Source organism: Zootoca vivipara, chromosome 3, assembly GCF_963506605.1.
Source record: "Zootoca vivipara chromosome 3, rZooViv1.1, whole genome shotgun sequence".
In the NCBI taxonomy this organism is placed as follows: Eukaryota; Metazoa; Chordata; class Lepidosauria; order Squamata; family Lacertidae; genus Zootoca; species Zootoca vivipara.
In genome coordinates, this window is record NC_083278.1 from 30624680 (window position 1) to 30643833 (window position 19154).

A 19154-nucleotide genomic window follows, 5' to 3' on the forward strand; every position below is an offset into this window, starting at 1 on the left:
AAGAAAGCCGAAGGCAAACGGAACCTGTTTTCATTGGTGAAATTTTGGGCATTGAATGTGTTGACAGTGTGGTATGTACACACTATGCATTTTAAGCATATCAAAAGCACACCACCTACCCCAAAAATCTTGGCAAGTGTAATTAACCTCTACAGAGCTACAAACTACAATTCCTAGGGTTGTAGGGTTTTGGGGGGGCGCACTTTAAATGTACAACTATAGGCAACCAATGTCAATTCTTTGTAGGGGCCCCAACTTATTCTCATGATCCTCACCCATATTTGTTGCCAAGCCCCATTGTTCCAGCCTCAGTACAGTAATCTACATCCTTAGACAAGCAAGTCTAGACATTTTTCAATCTAGCTCTGAGAGTTGGGTCACCCAACCTTTGCTAAAGTGGTTTGCCCACTCAGTTCCTGAAAAAAGACCTTGAATAAGATTTGTTCACAGCCAAAGTCCTTTGTTTTTTGCCAACGTTAGTCTTTTTAAAAATACAAACAATGATTTTAGGAGCAATCTAGCTTCTTACCTTCTTTGGATTGTGTATCTTGCAGTAAGTGGAAAACCGACCTCCACCCCAAATCTTCCAACCTCTCTCCATATCAGCCTATAATGTGTATTATTGTTGTATGTGTAAGAGAGAATTCATTAGTGCTTTTTTCTGTAAAATTCAGCATTTCCCATTTCCCCACAATCACCACCACCTGGTGGCTATGGACAGCAAAAACTCCCTAACGTGAAGTTTTCTCAGCTCAGTCTTCCAATGAAAATTTTACGACACCAGTACAATTTGCTCCAGAAGAGTAGCTGCAGTATTTTATTGCAGCAAAACAAAACAAAACAAAAAATAGTCTTGCGAAACCTTAAAACTATTGTTGCCACAATAAATGTGCTAATATTTTAAGGTGCCACAATATATCAACTTGCCAGTTGGGTGTGAAGTGCAATGCTTATGTCTTTATAAGTCAGGCCTTCTGGGTTCTGTGGGACTTTCTTGGAATAAGTATGAGGGGGTTTAAAGTCCTATGACTTAAGTAAACATATACTTGATGGCGCTATTTTTCTAGAAAAGAGGTGCCAGAACTCACCACGAATGCCTCCCTTGTTCTCTTATAATGGCAATGGCACCCACCTGAGAGGTGCCAGAACTGAGTTCCAGCAAGTTCCGGCTGAAAAAAAGCACTGCTTGTGAATGAAATTTAAGCCAAATAATTTAGAAAACAACCAGTTTCCATTTTCCTGTATGAGGAAGAAAGAAATGTTCAGTACATAGTGTTGCTAATGACATCTGCAATGAACCATAAGCTCTATGTGTAGGGTGCATATTTTAAATTCTGTAATGTTTCATAATGGCTATCATCATCAGTACATTAAATGCTACCAACACTTTTTGCTATCCGCAGGTTGTTGCCATCGTTATGGATATGTTTACAGATGTGGATATTTTTAAAGAAATTGTAGAAGCATCTACTAGGGGAATTTCAGTGTATCTTCTACTTGATGAATCTAACTTCAACCACTTTCTGAAGATGACAGAGAAACAAGGCTGTCAAGTTCAAAGACTCAGGGTAAGTAATTTGTTCAGTGAGAGAGGAAAATATTTAGCACACAAGCGCTCCAAAATAATAAATTGACATGTCAGTTGCAAAAACTGAATACAGCAGCAATCTATGAATATTGAGCAGTGTCTGTAAGGAAAAACTCTCTATGGGGCTTGCAAATATCCTACTGCACCTTAAAAGCTGCCTCTGCAGTGATACTGACATGAGAGCGAGATTTTTCTAACAGCACAATCCTATCTGTGTTTACTTGGAAGTAAGTCACACTGTGTCCAATTTGAGCTTTACCCTCCAATAAGTGGGTTAAGGAGTGTGACTTAACACCCTTTCTCAAGAGCTCATTAGTAAATTCCATTGAAATTAATTGGATTTCTTTCTGAGCAAGCATGAGCAGGATAAAGGTGCGCAGCTGTAATTGCATGCAGTCTGATGGGCTTTATCTGGGATGGGCAGACAGTGCACCTAAGATCTCCAAGGAGCAAGCTGCTTAAAACTGTTGATGCAAGGAAGTGAGCAATGATGGGAACAAAAAGAAGGAGCCAGGAGCCTTCATTTTCCTTCTGGAAGTAGTGTGTGTTTAGCCCAGAGGGAAAGAGCAAATGAATGGGCAGGAGAATTACCATTGAAGTGGAGCTGCGGCTGCTGTCCTAAAGATATCTTGCCCAAGAGCCAAACAAAACCTTGAGTCAGTAACATGGGTGAGAATAGCAAGGAGAATTGGAGGGTTTTTTTTTTTGCCCCCTTCCATCCATTTGCATCCATTCCTTTGAAGACACGCAGAAGGTGTATTTCCTTCCTTAAAGAACTTTGGCAACCAGAATCCAGTGCTGTGTGATTAGAACAGAAACCACATGTTCTGTCGGCTCTCTGGTTTTTAAAAAGAAATGTTTTATGATCTTCAAATGGAGGATCATAAGGATTCCACCTTCAAGCTGTCACAAGGGCATTTCACAAATACAGGTTTTATACTGGCAAAGAGACAAAACAGGTTGTATCTCCATGTGTGCAAATTTTAATTGGATACTGTGGTATCATTGCACTGATCTGACCTAACTTCCCCTAACTGAGGGTGTTCCTGTTTGTTTTTTAAATAGGTTCCTGTTTTTTTCACACACAGCTGTGTTGGTTTTACTCCTATAAGTCACTTGTGTTGTGCTTCTTGTAGCAAATTGTGCACAATTATAATGTATCAGGGTGACTTAGGCAGGCTTGCAGTTGACCAATTATTTGGGTGGAACCCATGAAGCAACACTAGTTGCTGCGGGAAGCTCCTTAGTAGTGATGCAAACCTTAATAAAATAATATTTTTATTTTTATTTTATGCAGCAAAAAATTACATACCACAGTTCCAGGGTGGTTTACAAAGAAAATAAAAATAAATAAAAATAGAAAATAGGGGAGAAATTATCACACCTTTGCACTCGCTGAAAATCTATCTCATAAGGTTAAGAGACTCTCTAGAATAGTGTCAGAGGTGCTATCTGAAGCTGCTGAGGAAGGGGGGGAATTGGCAAAAGTGACAACTCCTCTTCCATCAGCAAGATCCCTTCATTTGATCAAAAGCCTATGGTAACCAAAAGAGCAAATATGTTTTGCCTGTCAAAAATATGCTGTATAATGGGGTGATTAACCAGGAAAAGCATATATCAGGGTCGCAGTGGATAGCTCATTGAAAATGTTGGTTTAGTATGTGGCAGTGAGAAATTCCATGTTAGAGAGCCCTAGGAGAGGAATTGAAAATAAGGCTGGTGATATAATGCCATTATATAAATCAATGATGTGACCACAGTTGGAATTATGAGTGATATCTGACTAAATCAAGGTAGAAGTCAATGGATTTTCTCATCTGCATTTATTTCAGTGTGTCTGCTCTGAGTACAGCTTTTCTGAATATCACCCACTCTAGTCAGTTCTGGTCACCACACCATTAAAAAAATGATATCGTAGAGCGGGGGAAATGGCAGCAATGGGCAACCAAAGTCATCTGGGGTCTGGAGCAACACTTCTATGGCGAAAGTTATAATGTTTAGGGATGTTTAGTTTAGGGGGGGGGAGGCAGGTATGGAAGCGAAGTGTATACAATGATGTGCGATGTGGAGAAAGGGGATAGAGAAGTTTCTCTCCTCGTAATACTAGAACCCAGGGTGATCCAATGAAGCTGAAGGGTGGGACTGACATGACTTCTTCACGTAGTGACTAGTTAAACTGCGGAATTTGTTTCCGCAAGATGTGCGGAAACCACCAATAGATGGCTCTAAAAAGAAATCAAACAGATTCATGGAGGGTAAAGCTATCAGTCTGCCTACAAGTCAGGACCATTCCAGAAATAGATGCAGTATGCTATTGCCCTCATGCCTTGATTACGGGGTACCATAGACGGGGTTCACCACTGTGGGAAATGGGTTGCTGGCCTAGAGAAACCTTTAATTCAGCAGGACTCTTCTAATATGCTTCTATTCATGCAGTACCAGAGCATTGTGGGTTTATATACACTTACCTTTTGCCCCATTCTTTCCAGGCAGAGATCTGTGTTTTAATGCTCTGTGTGTGAGCATTGTCCTTTTGTTGTTGTTTCCCTAAGCTTTCTCTGCAAAAACCCACTCTCTAAAACTGAATCAGAGCAAAAGTCAATTTGGATTTTGCACAGATTGATGTTTCCTCTGATAGAACTTTGAAGAGCGTTCTTGTTTTTGTTTTTGGTGAGGAAAACTCTGGGGCCAAAAAAGAAGGCACTTGTACTCAGAGTTTTAAATTGCAGCCTGGAAAGAGCAGAGGAAAGATAAGTGTTGATAAACCTTGTGATCAGCCTCAGCTATAGGCAGACACAGTGTTTTTTTCTTTAAAAAATGTTTAGGGGTACTCTCATTTTGACTCAAGAAAATCACCATTTTATAGCTCAAATTGGGGAAAATAAATACAGTTAATGGACAAAAGTACAAAGATTCACAAAATGTTTAGGGGTATGCATACCCCCAGAAAAAAAGCACTGGGTAGGCAGACACACTTTCTCACTCTCACTTTCTCTCTCCCAATCTTTCTCTCTCACACACTTTTTTATGGTCCCATCTTAACTAATATGGATATGAAAACCTCTTTCTGTGGTGGTGTTGTCTGGATTAAAGAGATTAGGGTTCCTTCTACATGTAATAAGAACTGTGAAGTGTTTTAAATCCAATTACTAGATAGTTAATCCAATTAAACAAACTAGGATTTTTTTTCTGAATTAACATGCTTTGGATTTCTCAGCACAGGTAGTGTTTAAAGCTGCAACTCTCTGCGTCCTTGCTTGGGGTTAAGCCTCCTTTTGATTTTTACTCAGAACTTGAAACTAGGCATAGGGCCAGGCAGTAAATTGTTCTGTATTTGTTTATATTAATGCATTCTGACTTTTTCATACAATTTCTCATCTTTTTTTCAGAACATGAGGGTGCGCACAGTAAAAGGACAAGATTATTACTCCAAGTCAGGGGCGAAATTCCATGGAAAAATGGAACAAAAATTTCTTCTCATTGACTGTAAGAAAGTCATGTATGGTACCTATAGGTAAGAAGCTATGCACATCATGTTAGATATAATTTATATATCTTCAGTATAACGTTGCTGTGTGTTCTTGTCCACAGGAGGAACATGTGCTAGGGTGGTCTTGGGCCAAGAGCAGGGCCGTCTCTAGGCCTGGGCTGGGTGGCGCAAGGCACCAGGGCGCCTGGCCACCAGGGGTGCGGAAGGAGTGCTAAACAACTGGTGTCTGGGAGCAGCTGCTGCTGGTGCCCCCCACCCCCATGGCGGCAGTAGTGCGCGGCCATTGAGCTTCCTCCATGAAGCAGAATCAGTGAGACTCCTACCTAGAGTGGCATCATGCGCCTGCTGCCACTCTAGGCAGGAGTTTCACTGATTCTGCTTCATGGAGGAAGCTCAATGGCCACGCGCCACCACCGCGTCCTGGAGCGGCCGCTGGAGGGAGGGGCCAAGGAGGGGCCAGTCCAGGGCGGGAGGCTGAGCAGCCCCCTCTGCAGGAGGTGGGGTCTGCGCCCAGGCCAGCCCCATGCAAGGTGGTGCGCGCCGTCCATGCTCTGACATCCTCCATCTCCGCCCCTCAGCCGCATGCTACTGCCGCCGTGAGGGGGCGCTGGAGGATTCTTGCACCACGGCGCTGGATACCCTTAAGACATTACTGGCCAAGAGACATGGTGTGTCATGGGGACAACTGAACCTTTCTAGTAAGGGAATGAAGAGCCAGGATCAGGGTTATTATAGGAGTGAAAGATTATTTACAGAGACCAGCAACTGTGAGGCTAACTCTATAGAGGGGATGGAATAGATGGGTCAAGCACAGGGATAGGCCAGTCATCCCCAAACTGTGGCCCTCCAGATATTTTGGCCTACAACTCCCATGATCCCTAGCTAACAGGACCAGTGGTCAGGGATGATGGGAGTTGTAGTCCCAAAACATCTGGAGGGCCGAGTTTGCCTATGCTTGGTCAAGCATAATCAATGTCCTTGCCCTATGTAAGAAGGCTGGAGAGGGCATATTGGGTTACAAATATGAAGAGATGAAGGTTGTGTGTGGCAGATAAGAGGAACTAATATTTGGCTAAGAGAAAACATAGGTAATCTAAAAGAAGGGAGAGAAGTCAGTTTTTTTTTTAAAGATATTAAGGCACAGATGGCAGGTGCTACCTACCTCTACTTATAGCTTGTGTTGGTAAAAATATGTATCATTCTCAATATGCTTCTTCAGCTTTAATCATCAGTGACTCATCACTGATAATACGATCCCTGTGCACATTTCTGAGGAGAACAGGTTTCACTTCTGATACAGAAACCTATCACTATGTAACTTGACCACTGGTTAACAAGTGTTTGCCTGTTCCTGGTTTGGATTGCTAATTGTCATTTCTTCATCTTTCAGCTTTATGTGGTCCTTTGAGAAAGCAAACCTCAGCATGGTCCAGGTTATTACAGGACAACTGGTTGAATCTTTTGATGAAGAGTTTAGGACACTATACGCCCGTTCTTCTGTTCCCAGCTCATTTGCTCCAGAGTTAGTTAGAATTAATAGCCGCCGAGCACTCTGGGAGAACGATGCCTACCAGCATTCACAGTCTTCCTTAGCTTCAGCTTCTAGCCTGCGTAACCCTTTTGGGAGGGCCAACAAAACCCACAACTTAGACACCAGCTTTCTGAAGAAACAAGGCAGATATGGAATAAATGACAATGACACGTTTGGTCCTAGAAAGCAGCTCTTTCAGAAACCACAGTTTGCTCCAGGTTTTCACATGCAGAGTAGAATCCAGCAGTACCAGTCCAATGAAGTAAATGAACATTGGAAAAGGCATAGCTATGCAGGAGAGAAACCAGAAAGGACTCCGTACATGATGCTCAACAGGGCAGTGAACCGGGCAAATAATCAACCGCATGGTTGGCAAGTGCCATCTGACAGTCTCAGCGTTGTATCTTCATTGCATGGAAGTTACAAAAACCTCAATGTGCCTCAACAGAGTTTGGTTGACCGGCTTCCACAGCCGAAGCTGAATATTGCAGACAGGAACTCAATTGTACGGAGATCTTTCAATGGAATGGACAGTCACATCCGCTACCTACAGCAGAGAATGCCGACCCTTGAACGTACCACAAAATCTTTCCTGCGCAACTGGCGCATTGAATCGTATTTAAATGACCAGTCAGATTTTCCAGCAGACTCAAATGGCTCAGGGATAGGTGATAGGTGTGAGGGCTTTGATGCAGCAGAAAATATCAAGGCCCATGCCCTTTATGCTCACTCTCGCCTGCGCTCCTCCTTTGTCTTTAAGCCAACTTTGCCAGAGCAGAAAGAAGTAAACAGCTGTGCCAGTTCTTCTAATTCAACTATCATTGGTTCAGAGGGCAGTGTGACGCCCAAAGGGACACCCAACCATGTTCCCAGACCAGAAGATGGAGCTGATGACGTTGAGGCAGAACCAAGCACATATGTCCCACTGGAACCTGAGGTAGTCAAAAACAACAACCTGCCCATTTCAGAAGATAAGAAACCTAGTGTAACTCCACCAGTTGGTCGAGAGAAGCCTCCCTACCTATATTCAACTCTGAGCACAAGCAGACCAGTAGAATTTCTAAAGAATGAAAGCGTATTGAAAAGGCGAAGTTTTCCAATGTTTGACAATTCGAAATCTGCTTTGGATCTTGGGAATAACAAAGAGGCAGCCAGCTATGTCTACAGCACGCTAAATAGGAATAGACTCAGACAACCGGCAGCTCTAAAGCCACCTCTAGAGGAGGACCTACAAAACTCTAAAAGCTTGTACGATGTAGCCAATCATCTAGCACCTGACAGCAATAACCTGAAAAGTGAAAAGGCCAGCTCCCCCACCAGCCCAAAGTCCATCTCTGTGGCTGTACTAGCTGAATTGAGCAAAGATGACCTTGGGAAGGATGCCTCACCGAAGAAAGAGAACAAGAATTCCCCAAGTTTCCTGAAAAAGGGGTCGCAGAAACTGAGGTCGTTGCTGAATCTCACACCAGAGAAGAAAGAGAGCCTGTCCAAAAACAAAGCGCCTGCTTTTTACAGAATGTGTAGCAGTTCTGACACTCTGGTGTCAGAAGGTGAAGAAAACCAAAGACCCAAAGTGGCTGAAATAAAGGTGGAATGTTCTCCCAGGAAAAAAAGAAACTCCTCATCTAATTCACAAGGGAGCCTACATAAGAGTAAAGAGGACATTGCTGTCAGCCCAAAGTCCCCCAAATCTCCCAAGTCCCCCAAATCTCCCAAGCCTCCAAAATCACCAAAGTCTCAAAAATCTCTAAAACCTCCATCGGAAGAAAACATGAAAAGGGGGCCAGTTGTGAAACCAATAGAAAATATGCTGTTAGAAGTACCTCCAGGGGACCCATCTGCTCCCAGATTCAACACCGAGCAAATTCAGTACCAGGATGTCAGGGAGCTGCGTGCAAATGCAGGCCGGGATCGGGTACCCCCACCAACTGCGGCCGCTATTCCTCCACACAGGGTCAGTGCAGCGGCGCCTCGTCTATCGAGCACCAAGCCAAACGATGAGCTAATAAGACCGCGCTTGAGTGATAGGCGTATTTACAGTCGCTTTGAGCCATTCTGCAAAGTTGAAAGCTCTGCTCAGCCAGCAGGAACTCAGCAAGCAAGCAGCACCCAGAAAAACAGCGCTCACTATCCGGAGACAAATAGCAAGGCCTCTAGGAATAATTACGGAAGGAGCAACCAGGTGGCTAATTACAACCCTGGTGTCTACCACCCATTGCACCCAAATGAAAACAAGTTGCGAGGAATTATGCAAAAGTTTGGGAATTTTATATACAAAAACAAATGAAACCTACTTGTGGATTTTTTTTAATTTTATTTTTTAAAATATACCTGCTGTAAATACTTAAGTACAGACTGATGGACAGCTTTTGTAAAACTTAACTCAGATCACTACGGGAGTTAGAACACTGCTATACATGTATATAACTTTGGTTCAGCATAGGTTTGGGAATCCGACCTGTTGATACGTATTTGCGTTTTTATGTCGTTTGAGGTGTAACTCACCTCAGTGCTGGCAATAAACATTCTTTTATAAACCCTGCCAAAACATGCAAGGTAGAGCCACTCTTTCCATAAAATTGCTTCCATGCACAATAAATGCTCGTTGGTTACTAATTTTTTTACATGCAGTCTGCATGTCTACTCTCAAGGTTGCGCTTCTGTTGGGGGAATATACCGTTTTCTGAATGCTGGACTTGCTATATTTTTGTAAACGAAAGAAGCAATGCTGCTCCCCTCCAATACAATATCCACTAGGCTTCCATTTTCAGCAGCAGCTACATGTATATTGCCACATGCAGCGACAGTAGTATGCATATGCTAAAGTAACACATGACTGGAGAATACTGTAATTGCAGTTGTCCATAACACAAGTGTAGTATTTGAGTTGGCGCCATTAATCTGAAAGCCTATCCTTTAAAAAGTGTAAGAGAATGAGCTTAAGTTAACGTGCACAATCTAGCAGATAGGTAAATCTGGATAAAAATCAACAGGATGTAAATATGCTTTATTGGCACAGTTGAAATATCACAAACCTGATTCTTCCAACAATGGCTTGAAGCTCGCAAAAATGTGGTAAACTCACCATTCCTCCTTTCTTATACATGAGCTCCCCCATTTTTCTCCAACCATATTTTGTCATCGCGTCCCAATTGGCAACTATTGTTTTATTGTTATGTAAACTTTTGCTTTTTAAAAAAGCAAACAATCAAGCAGTATATAAGTTTTATGAAATATATAAAAACAAACTCCCTGTTACTGTTTGCTCCCAGCCATGGTTTGTAAGCCCAACTCAAACCATGGTTTCAAAATACAGTTTAAAGGCAAGTCATTAGCTATGGCTGGCCAGTTGAGACATCACATCAAACTGTGGCTAGGGGAAAGAAACCAGAAGTTAGGGACTAATGTCAGAGAGTATACATGTCCATAACGCAGAAGAGGAGAACCTCAGCTCTAAGGGGCAAATGCAGGCTTCTCTATCTGGCCTTTGTATCTTTTTCTAAGCCATACCCCTCACCTTCAAAGATAATTGCAACCACTTTCTATTCAGTGCAGGAGATGCTCACATACATTGTTAGTGTGTTTGGATCCTGCTGCAGGCAACCGTCTCCAGATCAGAAAACCCACATATCACTTTCTTTTTTAATATAGTAGCTGCTTCAAAATGATGATGGTGCTCATTTATGGAAGCAGAGAACAACTGTATTTCAGTCTGCCCATTCTCATACTAGCTTTATTATAGTCTTATGTTTAACAAACCATTAAGTTATTGCTGTTTGTTGTATATATCTAAAGATGAGGGGAGGCAGACTTTAGAGAATGAGAATTTATAGGCAAGAGCTTGCTGGCCTTAAAAAGCCCCAACTTGCTTTCTCAAAAAATTGTATTTTATGGCCTTTAGCATTTTTTTAAAAGTATAAAACTCTTTTTTAAAAGATATGTGAAAAAAAGACCAATAACATCTTGCATAACTATGCAGCAATAAATTTTAAAGCCATGCCATTAAAATGAAGTTTTGTTCATAGTTTGGCGATATAAAGGTTTTATTAGCAATTATTTGGTTTACATCCTTAATCCACTTGTGATTTTTCAGCTCCAAAAAGGAGGGAAGGGGAGCCTTACATTATGAATGAGACATCAAAGTATTTTCCCCCTGAAGTGAACTTTATTTCTGAATCTGAGGATTTATAGCAGAGTTTTGTTAGATAATAGAAAGCCCACATCCACAATTCTCCTAGACATCACAATTTATGTTGCATAGTGACAAAGGGGCTAAGAAACTTTTTATTAAATGATTTTAGTACTTTCTAGCTTTGAATGTTAGTGTGAGATGAACGTGCGCTAGCATCCCATAATGTGCACACTGATTAGTGGCTCTTCCTTGTTTCCCTCCACATGGTAAGCAATAATGGTCATGCTCACACACAGTGCTAAACCATAGTTTAGCATTAAACTATGAGTGAATTGGGATTGCATACTCCTTCCTGCTCTCCTCCCAATATGTGACTGGGAGGATTTTGGTACAGCATAGCTTCACTTTAAAAGAATCCCAGTTTGGTGTTATCTTCAAACTGGGGGTCCTGGTTTAGAACACACACTGGTTAGCAAGCCAGCACCAATAACTCATGATTAAAAGTTGGCTTCTTCTGAAACCTACCAGAGTTTGTTTAGGCTCATGCACCATGGTTTAGTGTCATGAAGACCAATTCTCAGCCTATGTGAGACAAAGTGATTGGTCATGGCTGGCTCCAGACAGGCAACGACCCACAGAGAGGATAGAGACGAGGAGAGCTCCCTAGTTCTCAGGGCTTAACTACCCATTTTACACAAATGAATGCAACAAAATTCTCTGGGGAGGGGGTGAAGCAGAGATGTGGGGTGTCTCTGTGTTTAACCTTTTCCTGCTTGCCGCTTCTTTGATTCCACACACTAATCAAGAAGCCACTCAGTGACTGAATTTTCTCACAAGATGCGTTTAACTTAAAGCCTTTAAGAGCTCGAACAATGCTTTGCCTGATCACACTAGACACCCTGTATGTTACATAACAATATAACTTGGGTATAGAAAAATATATGGGGTTGGACCAAATGCCCCTCCCACCCCCAGTTACCTTCTAACTTTACAATTCTATGAACATGGAGAATGCATTGGAATGACAACAATGTTGTCTGTAAAATGAGGGGAGATAAAGGATGGCATTTCCAGAGAAACAATGAAAGCCACTGAGGAAGAGAGATCATTATTTGTTTTTAGAGAGTGTGGGTACCATGCTATTTATTTCATCTTTATTTCAGCCATTTATAAGATAATCATGGGGTCACTAAGAGTCGGACATGACTAAACGACTAAACAACAACAATAAGATAATCAGGGGCATTTTTAAGCAGTGTGCAGGAGACCTGGTATAGTATAGCAAGACTAAAAATGAGTTAAAACTATAAAACCAGAATTCGATTAAAAAGCCTGCTGAAATAAAATAGCATTCAGTTAAATACAAGAAGTTCAACAGGGATTGTTTGACCTCCACTGGAAGGGAGTGCCACAAAATTGTGTCCACAGTACTGGACACACAACTCCTTGCGACTACATGCCATGAATCTGAGCCCTAATGGAATTTTATTTTCTGTATAAGAAAAAAGGGACATGTTTCTCATAAGATGTCAATTGCCACCTCTATTTTTTTTTTAAAAAATATACTTTTTCTCATTGTCCCCCATTTTTTAAAAAGGCCACTTTTTAATTACTAAAAAAGGCTTTCAATTACATTATCTGATGAATAGACTAGATGCAGCCCTATCATTGCGGTTCCTGTTTTTGATGGTCATTTGGTGTATCCAGTAATTGGTAGGCCACCCTGGTGAGCTGCATGAGGTTTGGTGAGTGACTCACAAACTGTTCTGTTGCCATTCTGAAGGAGTTTGTTCCATCCTTTAAATGTCACATTTTAAAAGAACCAATCAAAACAACTCTCCATAATTAAGCATCTCAATTGAAATGTGTAATGAAAACATTCCAAAGGCCAATCGTAATGGAAATAAATGAGCGAAATTATTCCAGGTGGTTAAAAGCAAGTTTGCAAGCTAAGTCTAATTGCTTAGACCCAGGAGCAGTTCATTTTATTGTTCAGTTGAATGAGCTATCCCTGGCGTAGTAGATCAAAATAAAAGGTTACATTGCTATCAACTTATTCAATGTCTTCCACATCTAAATCCCAAGTGTTCAGGAAAGGTTATATGCATATCACTAACCCCAGAAGTTTGCAGTGTGCTGCCCAGTCTAGATGGGAGCTTCATGATTGGGCAAGAGTTCAAATTTGTGATATGTACTGTACAGTTAATTGAGTTAAAAATTCTTTCCTTCAACAAACCTAATAGGTTATGTACGCTTCGTGTATTTGAAGCACACCACCAAAGAATCATGGGAACTGTAGTTTGCCCCTACCGTTCCTTAACAAACTACAATTCCCAGGATTCTTGAGGGGAGTGCTTTAAATGTATGGTGCGTATATAGCCAAAGAGATGGCAAGGTTATTTTAAAGAAAATGGAATTTTAGTTATGCTTGGATTACATCCATTTATTTATTCATTATTCAGTTGTCAGCTGGTTTTCAAGGCAAAAACTCTTTCCAAAGCAGCCTACATAAAATAATAAAAGCATACAACACAATTTCAATGAAATGCAAATAAAGCAAAAGCTAAAGTTCCAGCTAAACAATCTCTGAAATTGATCATGCTACGTAAATCAATCGGACTTCAGTTTGTTGTGACTAATTTTCCCTTTGATCTTTCAATAGGACTTAAGTACTAATGGCTTTTTCTGGACTAGCACCAATAAGCTCTAGATTATAGAGATGTGCAATTGAAAAGAAAATCATTCCATTTGCCATGTCACTTCTGACAGCCTGACATTTAATTTTCCATTCATTGTTGTCATATTCAATTCATTTCTCATTTTTTTACCCTCTAATTTGTTGTATTTCTTCAGTGATCACAGTGGAGACTATGTTTACAGCTCTGTAGAACTCTGGAGTTTTTCTTCCATACGGCAGTATGATTTTCCCCAGTGCTGGTTCGCCCATTCACTGTTTGTCTCTAATATATATATGGATTGGAAATGAATAGGAGAAGGTGCCTTTCTAAAGTGCTGTTTTTATACGAAAAGATGCAGACAATATGAAAATTTGCAAGGGTGAGCCTGTGATTTAACTGAGGGTTAGAGTAGCTTCCAGTGATTTAGATCCTCACTGAATTCATAGAATTGGAAAGGATCCCAAAGGTCATCTGGTCCAACCCTCTGCAACACGGGAACACGTGAGAGCAAGGATGTAAATTCAGCTTCATGCTTTTGTTTTCCCTCTCCCTATCGGATGCCGTGTTTCTTTCAATCCCTGCTGCTGAAGCAGGGGAATGGGCTGTGAAAGAAAACAATAAACAATCCAGAGCTCTCCAGATCAAAAGCAAGAAAATAATTAGCTGTTTCACTAATCAAGTCATGCATTTTCTACCCCAGAGCCTTGCTACACATTACACCAAGTGCCAGGAACCTCAAGCCATAGGGGCTGAATGCAGCCATCCAACCCTCTCTTTTCAGTCCTCCAGACCCTTCCCCAGGTCACATTCCTCATTGCCCCTGCGCCAAAGCCCTGTTGAGGACTTTTCCCTGGGTGGACAGTGACAATGGCTTTTGCATGCCTGGACGGAGAGATTCAGGGGTACAGAGATTTTGCATGGCTGGAAGGTAGCCGACTGTACAAAGTTAAGAGTTCCATTTGTTGCCATGTCCCCTTTTGCATCTGACCATGCCTACTTTTGCCTCTTGTCACACCCATCACTGGAATGGTTGCTCATGAGGGAATACAGCCATCAAGCTGAAAGATGTCTTCCACCCCTGAGCTGCATCCATCACATAAAAAGTAGCAATGAGTAAACCAGGCTCTGACTTCTGGAAGAAGGCTTCTTTGCAGGAAGCTGGAGGGGATCTTGCAATGCTGGTTGCCTTTTCTTGAGGTCTTTATCTCTGGTTCTCTTGTGTATCATTAGCAGCTAATTGTCTTGCTCCTCCCCTTCCAAGTCCCTGGGGATTTGTGTGTGCATCTGTCACATCCGCTCTTAAAACATGCATCCTATGCAATGCAAGGCATGACTCTAATGATGACCGGAACTGTTTCCCAGCTCCAAATGAAACTATTAAAACAAAGATCAGATATCCATGATTAGGGGGTGTTCACAACCAGCCTGTTGTTCCACTACTCATTCTGCCCTACTTGTAAAGTGAACTTGCCATCTGCCATGTTGAATGGTGGCAACCTTGACCTCTATTAGGAAGTGTCTAAGGGCCATGAGTGACTATATATGATGCAGCAGAACCAGGTTCTGAGTAGCCACTGTTATCTTCTTCAGTGGGGATGTTCCACAACAGATCATGGTATCTTTACTATATATGTGCTACTGACTCTCAAATTTTGGGATGGTTGGAATATATACAACAAAAAATTAACCAATTAGAGTTGTTAGACTCTAATTGGGTCTACTAGACCCAGTTTTTTTAAAGCAATATGGATTAAAGTCGTTTCTGGGGCCCTTCCAGGATTAGGGGCCCTGAATATTAAGCTTCATTAGTTCCATAGTAGATCTGCAGGGAGATACGAGGTGTCTTTGCATCCCTAGAGCTGAACCAAAATGGCACTATTTTCACTGTCCCATTTTGCAGATGTCTCTCAGAAGGAGGTGAAATTGGGAGGATGGTTCCCAGATGGTGGCAGCAACTCTTCTCAACAGCCACTGTGCAGTGACTGCTAGCCTCCACCTCTCCCAGGACATCCTCTGTATGGTGTCCCAGGGCATGGTCATGAGGCCACCACCTTGCTGAAGCTAAGCAGGTTTGGTTCTCTAGATGGGTGACTGCCTAGGAACCACATGTATGCTGTCTTGGGTTCCATCTCAGAAGAAATGCAGGGTATAAATGTAATAAACACATTTTTTAAAGTGATATGTCCTGCAGAATTGCTGCCGCTGCCACCACAAAATCCTGGCAGTGGCTGTGAAGCAAGTGAAAGGGACCCCATGTGGGATAGGGGTTCAAGTGATGGACAAAGACCTGGGAGACCACGGTTCAAATATCTATTCAACCATGAAGCTTGCTGGGTAATCTTGGTCTCCCAGCCAAGCCTACCTCACAAGGTTGTTGTGGGGATTAAATGAGGAAAAGGAGGCCACATGCTCCAGCTCCATGTACTTGGAGGAAAAGGAGAGATAGAAATGCAAAGAAATAAATACATCTCCAGGCTGCCTCCAGTTCAGACAACTGTAATCCTTGGAGTAGGCATGCCCTCCCTTCTTCCTATGTGCAAAACACCATCTTAATAATGCCATACTAGTTATAAAAGTTGACTTTGATTCCTTAGGGCAAACACCCAGAATAATATCAGAGGCTATTAGTGCAAATGAGAATCTTTCTCAATGCCTTCATGTGCAATCTTCCCTCTTGACTGCAGAGTCACTATGAGAGGCCCAGGAAAGAACGTATTTGTTTATTCCAGTTTGGGTTGGGTGAGCCTTTAGCTGTTCATGTGGAAAGTGTGCCTGTTTTCCTAAGGTGGATTCAGATGTTAGAAAAGAGCTCCAGGAGATGAGTCTAATGACTGCCCTTGTGCAGCGAAATCTAAGAACAGAAGCACAGCCCTTTGGAATTAGGCCAAAGGCAAATATCTTCTTTCACATGGTGGCCAGGAAGCCCACAAGTAGAGCATGAAGGGTACTGTTTTTCTGGATTGTCACAAGAACATAAGAAGAGTCCTGCTGGATCAGACCAAGGGCCCATCTAGTCAAGCTTCCTGTTCTCACAGTGACCAACCAGATGCTCACGGGAAGCCTGAAAACAGAACCGTGAGTGCAACAGCATTTGCCTCTACTATGGTCTCCAGAAACTTGGATTGAGAAGGCTTATGGTGGCGCTGTGGTTAAACCACTGAGCCTAGGGCTTGCTGATCAGAAGGTCAGCGGTTCGAATCCCTGCAATGGGGTGAGCTCCCGTTGCTTGGTCCCAGCTCCTGCCAACCTAGCAGTTCGAAAGCACGTCAAAATGCAAGTAGATAAATGGGAACAGCTACAGCAGGAAGGTAAACGGTGTTTCCATGTGCTGCTCTGGTTTGCCAGAAGTGGCTTTGTCATGCTGGCCACATGACCTGGAAGCTATACGCCGGCTCCCTTGGCCAATAATGCGAGATGAGCGTGCAACCCCAGAGTCGGTCACGACTGGACCTAATGGTCAGGGGTCCCTTTACCTTTACCTTTACCTTATTGTCTATGACAGTGGAAGCAGAACATAGTCATCATGGTTAGTAGCCAGAGGTAGCCTTATGCTCCCCACAACTGGTGTTCATTGGCAAACTGCCTCTGAAACAGTAGGCTCCCTTTTTATTTCATACTTGTTCACAGACAGACTTATCCTCCACCGATGTAATCTAATCCTGCTTCAAAGCCACGTAAACTAGAGACAATCAGCGTATCTAAGTTACCGGTGGTAGCCAGCAGCACCGAATCCCATACATTTCATTAGGCCTTGTATGAAATCTTCGCTTGCCTGTCCTGAATGCGATGTCGGTCAGTTTCATGGTGTGTAACACACAAATTCTCCAGGGAAACAACAATTATATCCAGGATTGTTCCGACCTGTTTTTTCATCCGTTCCATATAACAAGATGGCTCTAGAAGGGATCCTTCCATTTGCACAGGGATCCAGGATCCAGCAGATGCTTCTCACTGGAAGAAGTGGTGGGGTAGGTAATGTTTACTGATTCCCATTCCCACCCCTCTCCATCCTACAGTGCAACATCCTGTGCTGCTGTAGAGGGTCCCCCAACTCTCCAGTGCTGCTTTTCAATGGGTCACAGGGAGGAAATTGACAAAAATTGTCTTCTCAGCTCACCCTCTTCCTCCAGCATGAGCAGAACTCCTCTTACTACCAGCCTGCAACCCAATGAAATTCCTGCTGGGAAGTTGCAGGAGTATCAATTGAGGCTCATTTGACATCCTACAGTTCTCCATTTCAACGTGTTCTCTGTGCAAGTAGAGGCGCATTTGTGCAGGATCGTAGATTTTCACCCATTTTCATGTAGATGTATTATTGACTAGCACTGGGATTGGCTGGATAAATTCTCACATGGGATGGTGCACCTTGTCGCCTGCTCTAATCTCAAGTATTACTGCGTGCAAACCACTTCATGCTTTTGAGTTGTTCTATAGGCTCTAGTTACTATTTTAACGGTCGTTTAATTGCACTTGTGTTTTGTGACTGCTGTGTGCCACCCTGGGGTCCTACAGGAAGAAGGGCGGAATAGACATGTGTTGTTGGATAGAAAACCAGTAATAATTAATAATAGTACAAATACGCATAGAGAGACAGGCAGAGACAGGCAGAACAATCAAACCTTGCTAATTCAGCGTTGGTGTGTGTGTTGGGTTGGGTGGAGGAGTCCTTCCCCCGACAGTATTTGTTGTTGGTAGGGAACAGCATAAAGTCCAAGAACAGAGGGAGTGTGGTTTCTGCCAGGGGTGGGTGGGAGTTAAGATTGCTCCCTAAAAATTCAGATTTCCATCACTGTTGTGCGTGACTGACCAAATACCATAAAAAGAGTTCGTATCCTCCGCAAGTTGGTGAAATCTAAAGCCACATTATCCCCACCCTGTTCAAAAGGGCTTTTGTAACACCACACCCTTTGCAGCTAAGACTCCAATGAACCAAGGCTCCTGTTTACAGGCATGACTGCATAAAGCTGGGGAAACTCCCTGCTGAGTCATCTGAAAACACAACTTGCAAAATCCCAAGAGCTTGCTTGGGCTCCCCAGAATGTTAACCGGTCCTACAGTACAGGCTAAGCTTCCCCTTTCTCATCCCACAGGGAAGCGCAAGGAAGTTGCACAACTATGTCTGGACAACAGGTATAGATTAGGGTAATTCCAGGAGCGTATTTTTAGTTTAACCTTCGTACTGAACACATACACCACATCAGTACAAGACGCAGAGCACTTCAGAAGGACATTCTTTCCTGATATAGGCACTACGATCTTGAAAGACCTTGCAACATTTAATGGCAGAATTACATGTTACAAGGCAATTCACCCCTTCCTTTCTCTGCCACCATGTTCTCATTCCATTAGCAAATGCCTTCTGGGAACATGAGTTTGCTGAGGCAATGCAATAAAAATATTGGATTGGAGCCAATAGCCCATTTTATTTTGTTCACAAGAGGGACCCAGATCTAGCAGAGGTTTCCAGAGGGGAGGCGATTTGAAGCGATTTCCCCTACAACCCCCAGCGCAACCCCACATAACATTATAGAGCTCTCCACAACCTCAGAATTCATTTTTCTTTGTTTATACTTATATATTACATTGATATCCCACCTTTCTTCCAAAGAGCTCGAGGTGGTATATATGGCTCTCCCCCACCCTTCCCCTGTATTTTATCCTCACACAACGACCTTGTGAGGCAGGTTAGGCTGAGAGATAGTGACTGGTCCAAAAGTCACCCAGTGAGCTTCATG

General features: G+C 42.6%; 1 protein-coding gene across 1 annotated transcript in view; it reads left to right on the forward strand.

The window, feature by feature from the left end:
* FAM83B (family with sequence similarity 83 member B) overlaps positions 1-18863 on the forward strand; it is a 55197-nt gene extending 36334 nt beyond the window's left edge. The window contains exons 3-5 of the mRNA XM_035109778.2: positions 1404-1568; positions 4978-5102; positions 6469-18863. Of these exons, the coding sequence (XP_034965669.1) occupies positions 1404-1568; positions 4978-5102; positions 6469-8896 (2718 nt within the window). The 3' untranslated portion in view covers positions 8897-18863. The remainder of the gene's footprint in view (positions 1-1403; positions 1569-4977; positions 5103-6468) is intronic.
* The last annotated feature ends 291 nt before the right edge of the window (positions 18864-19154 follow it).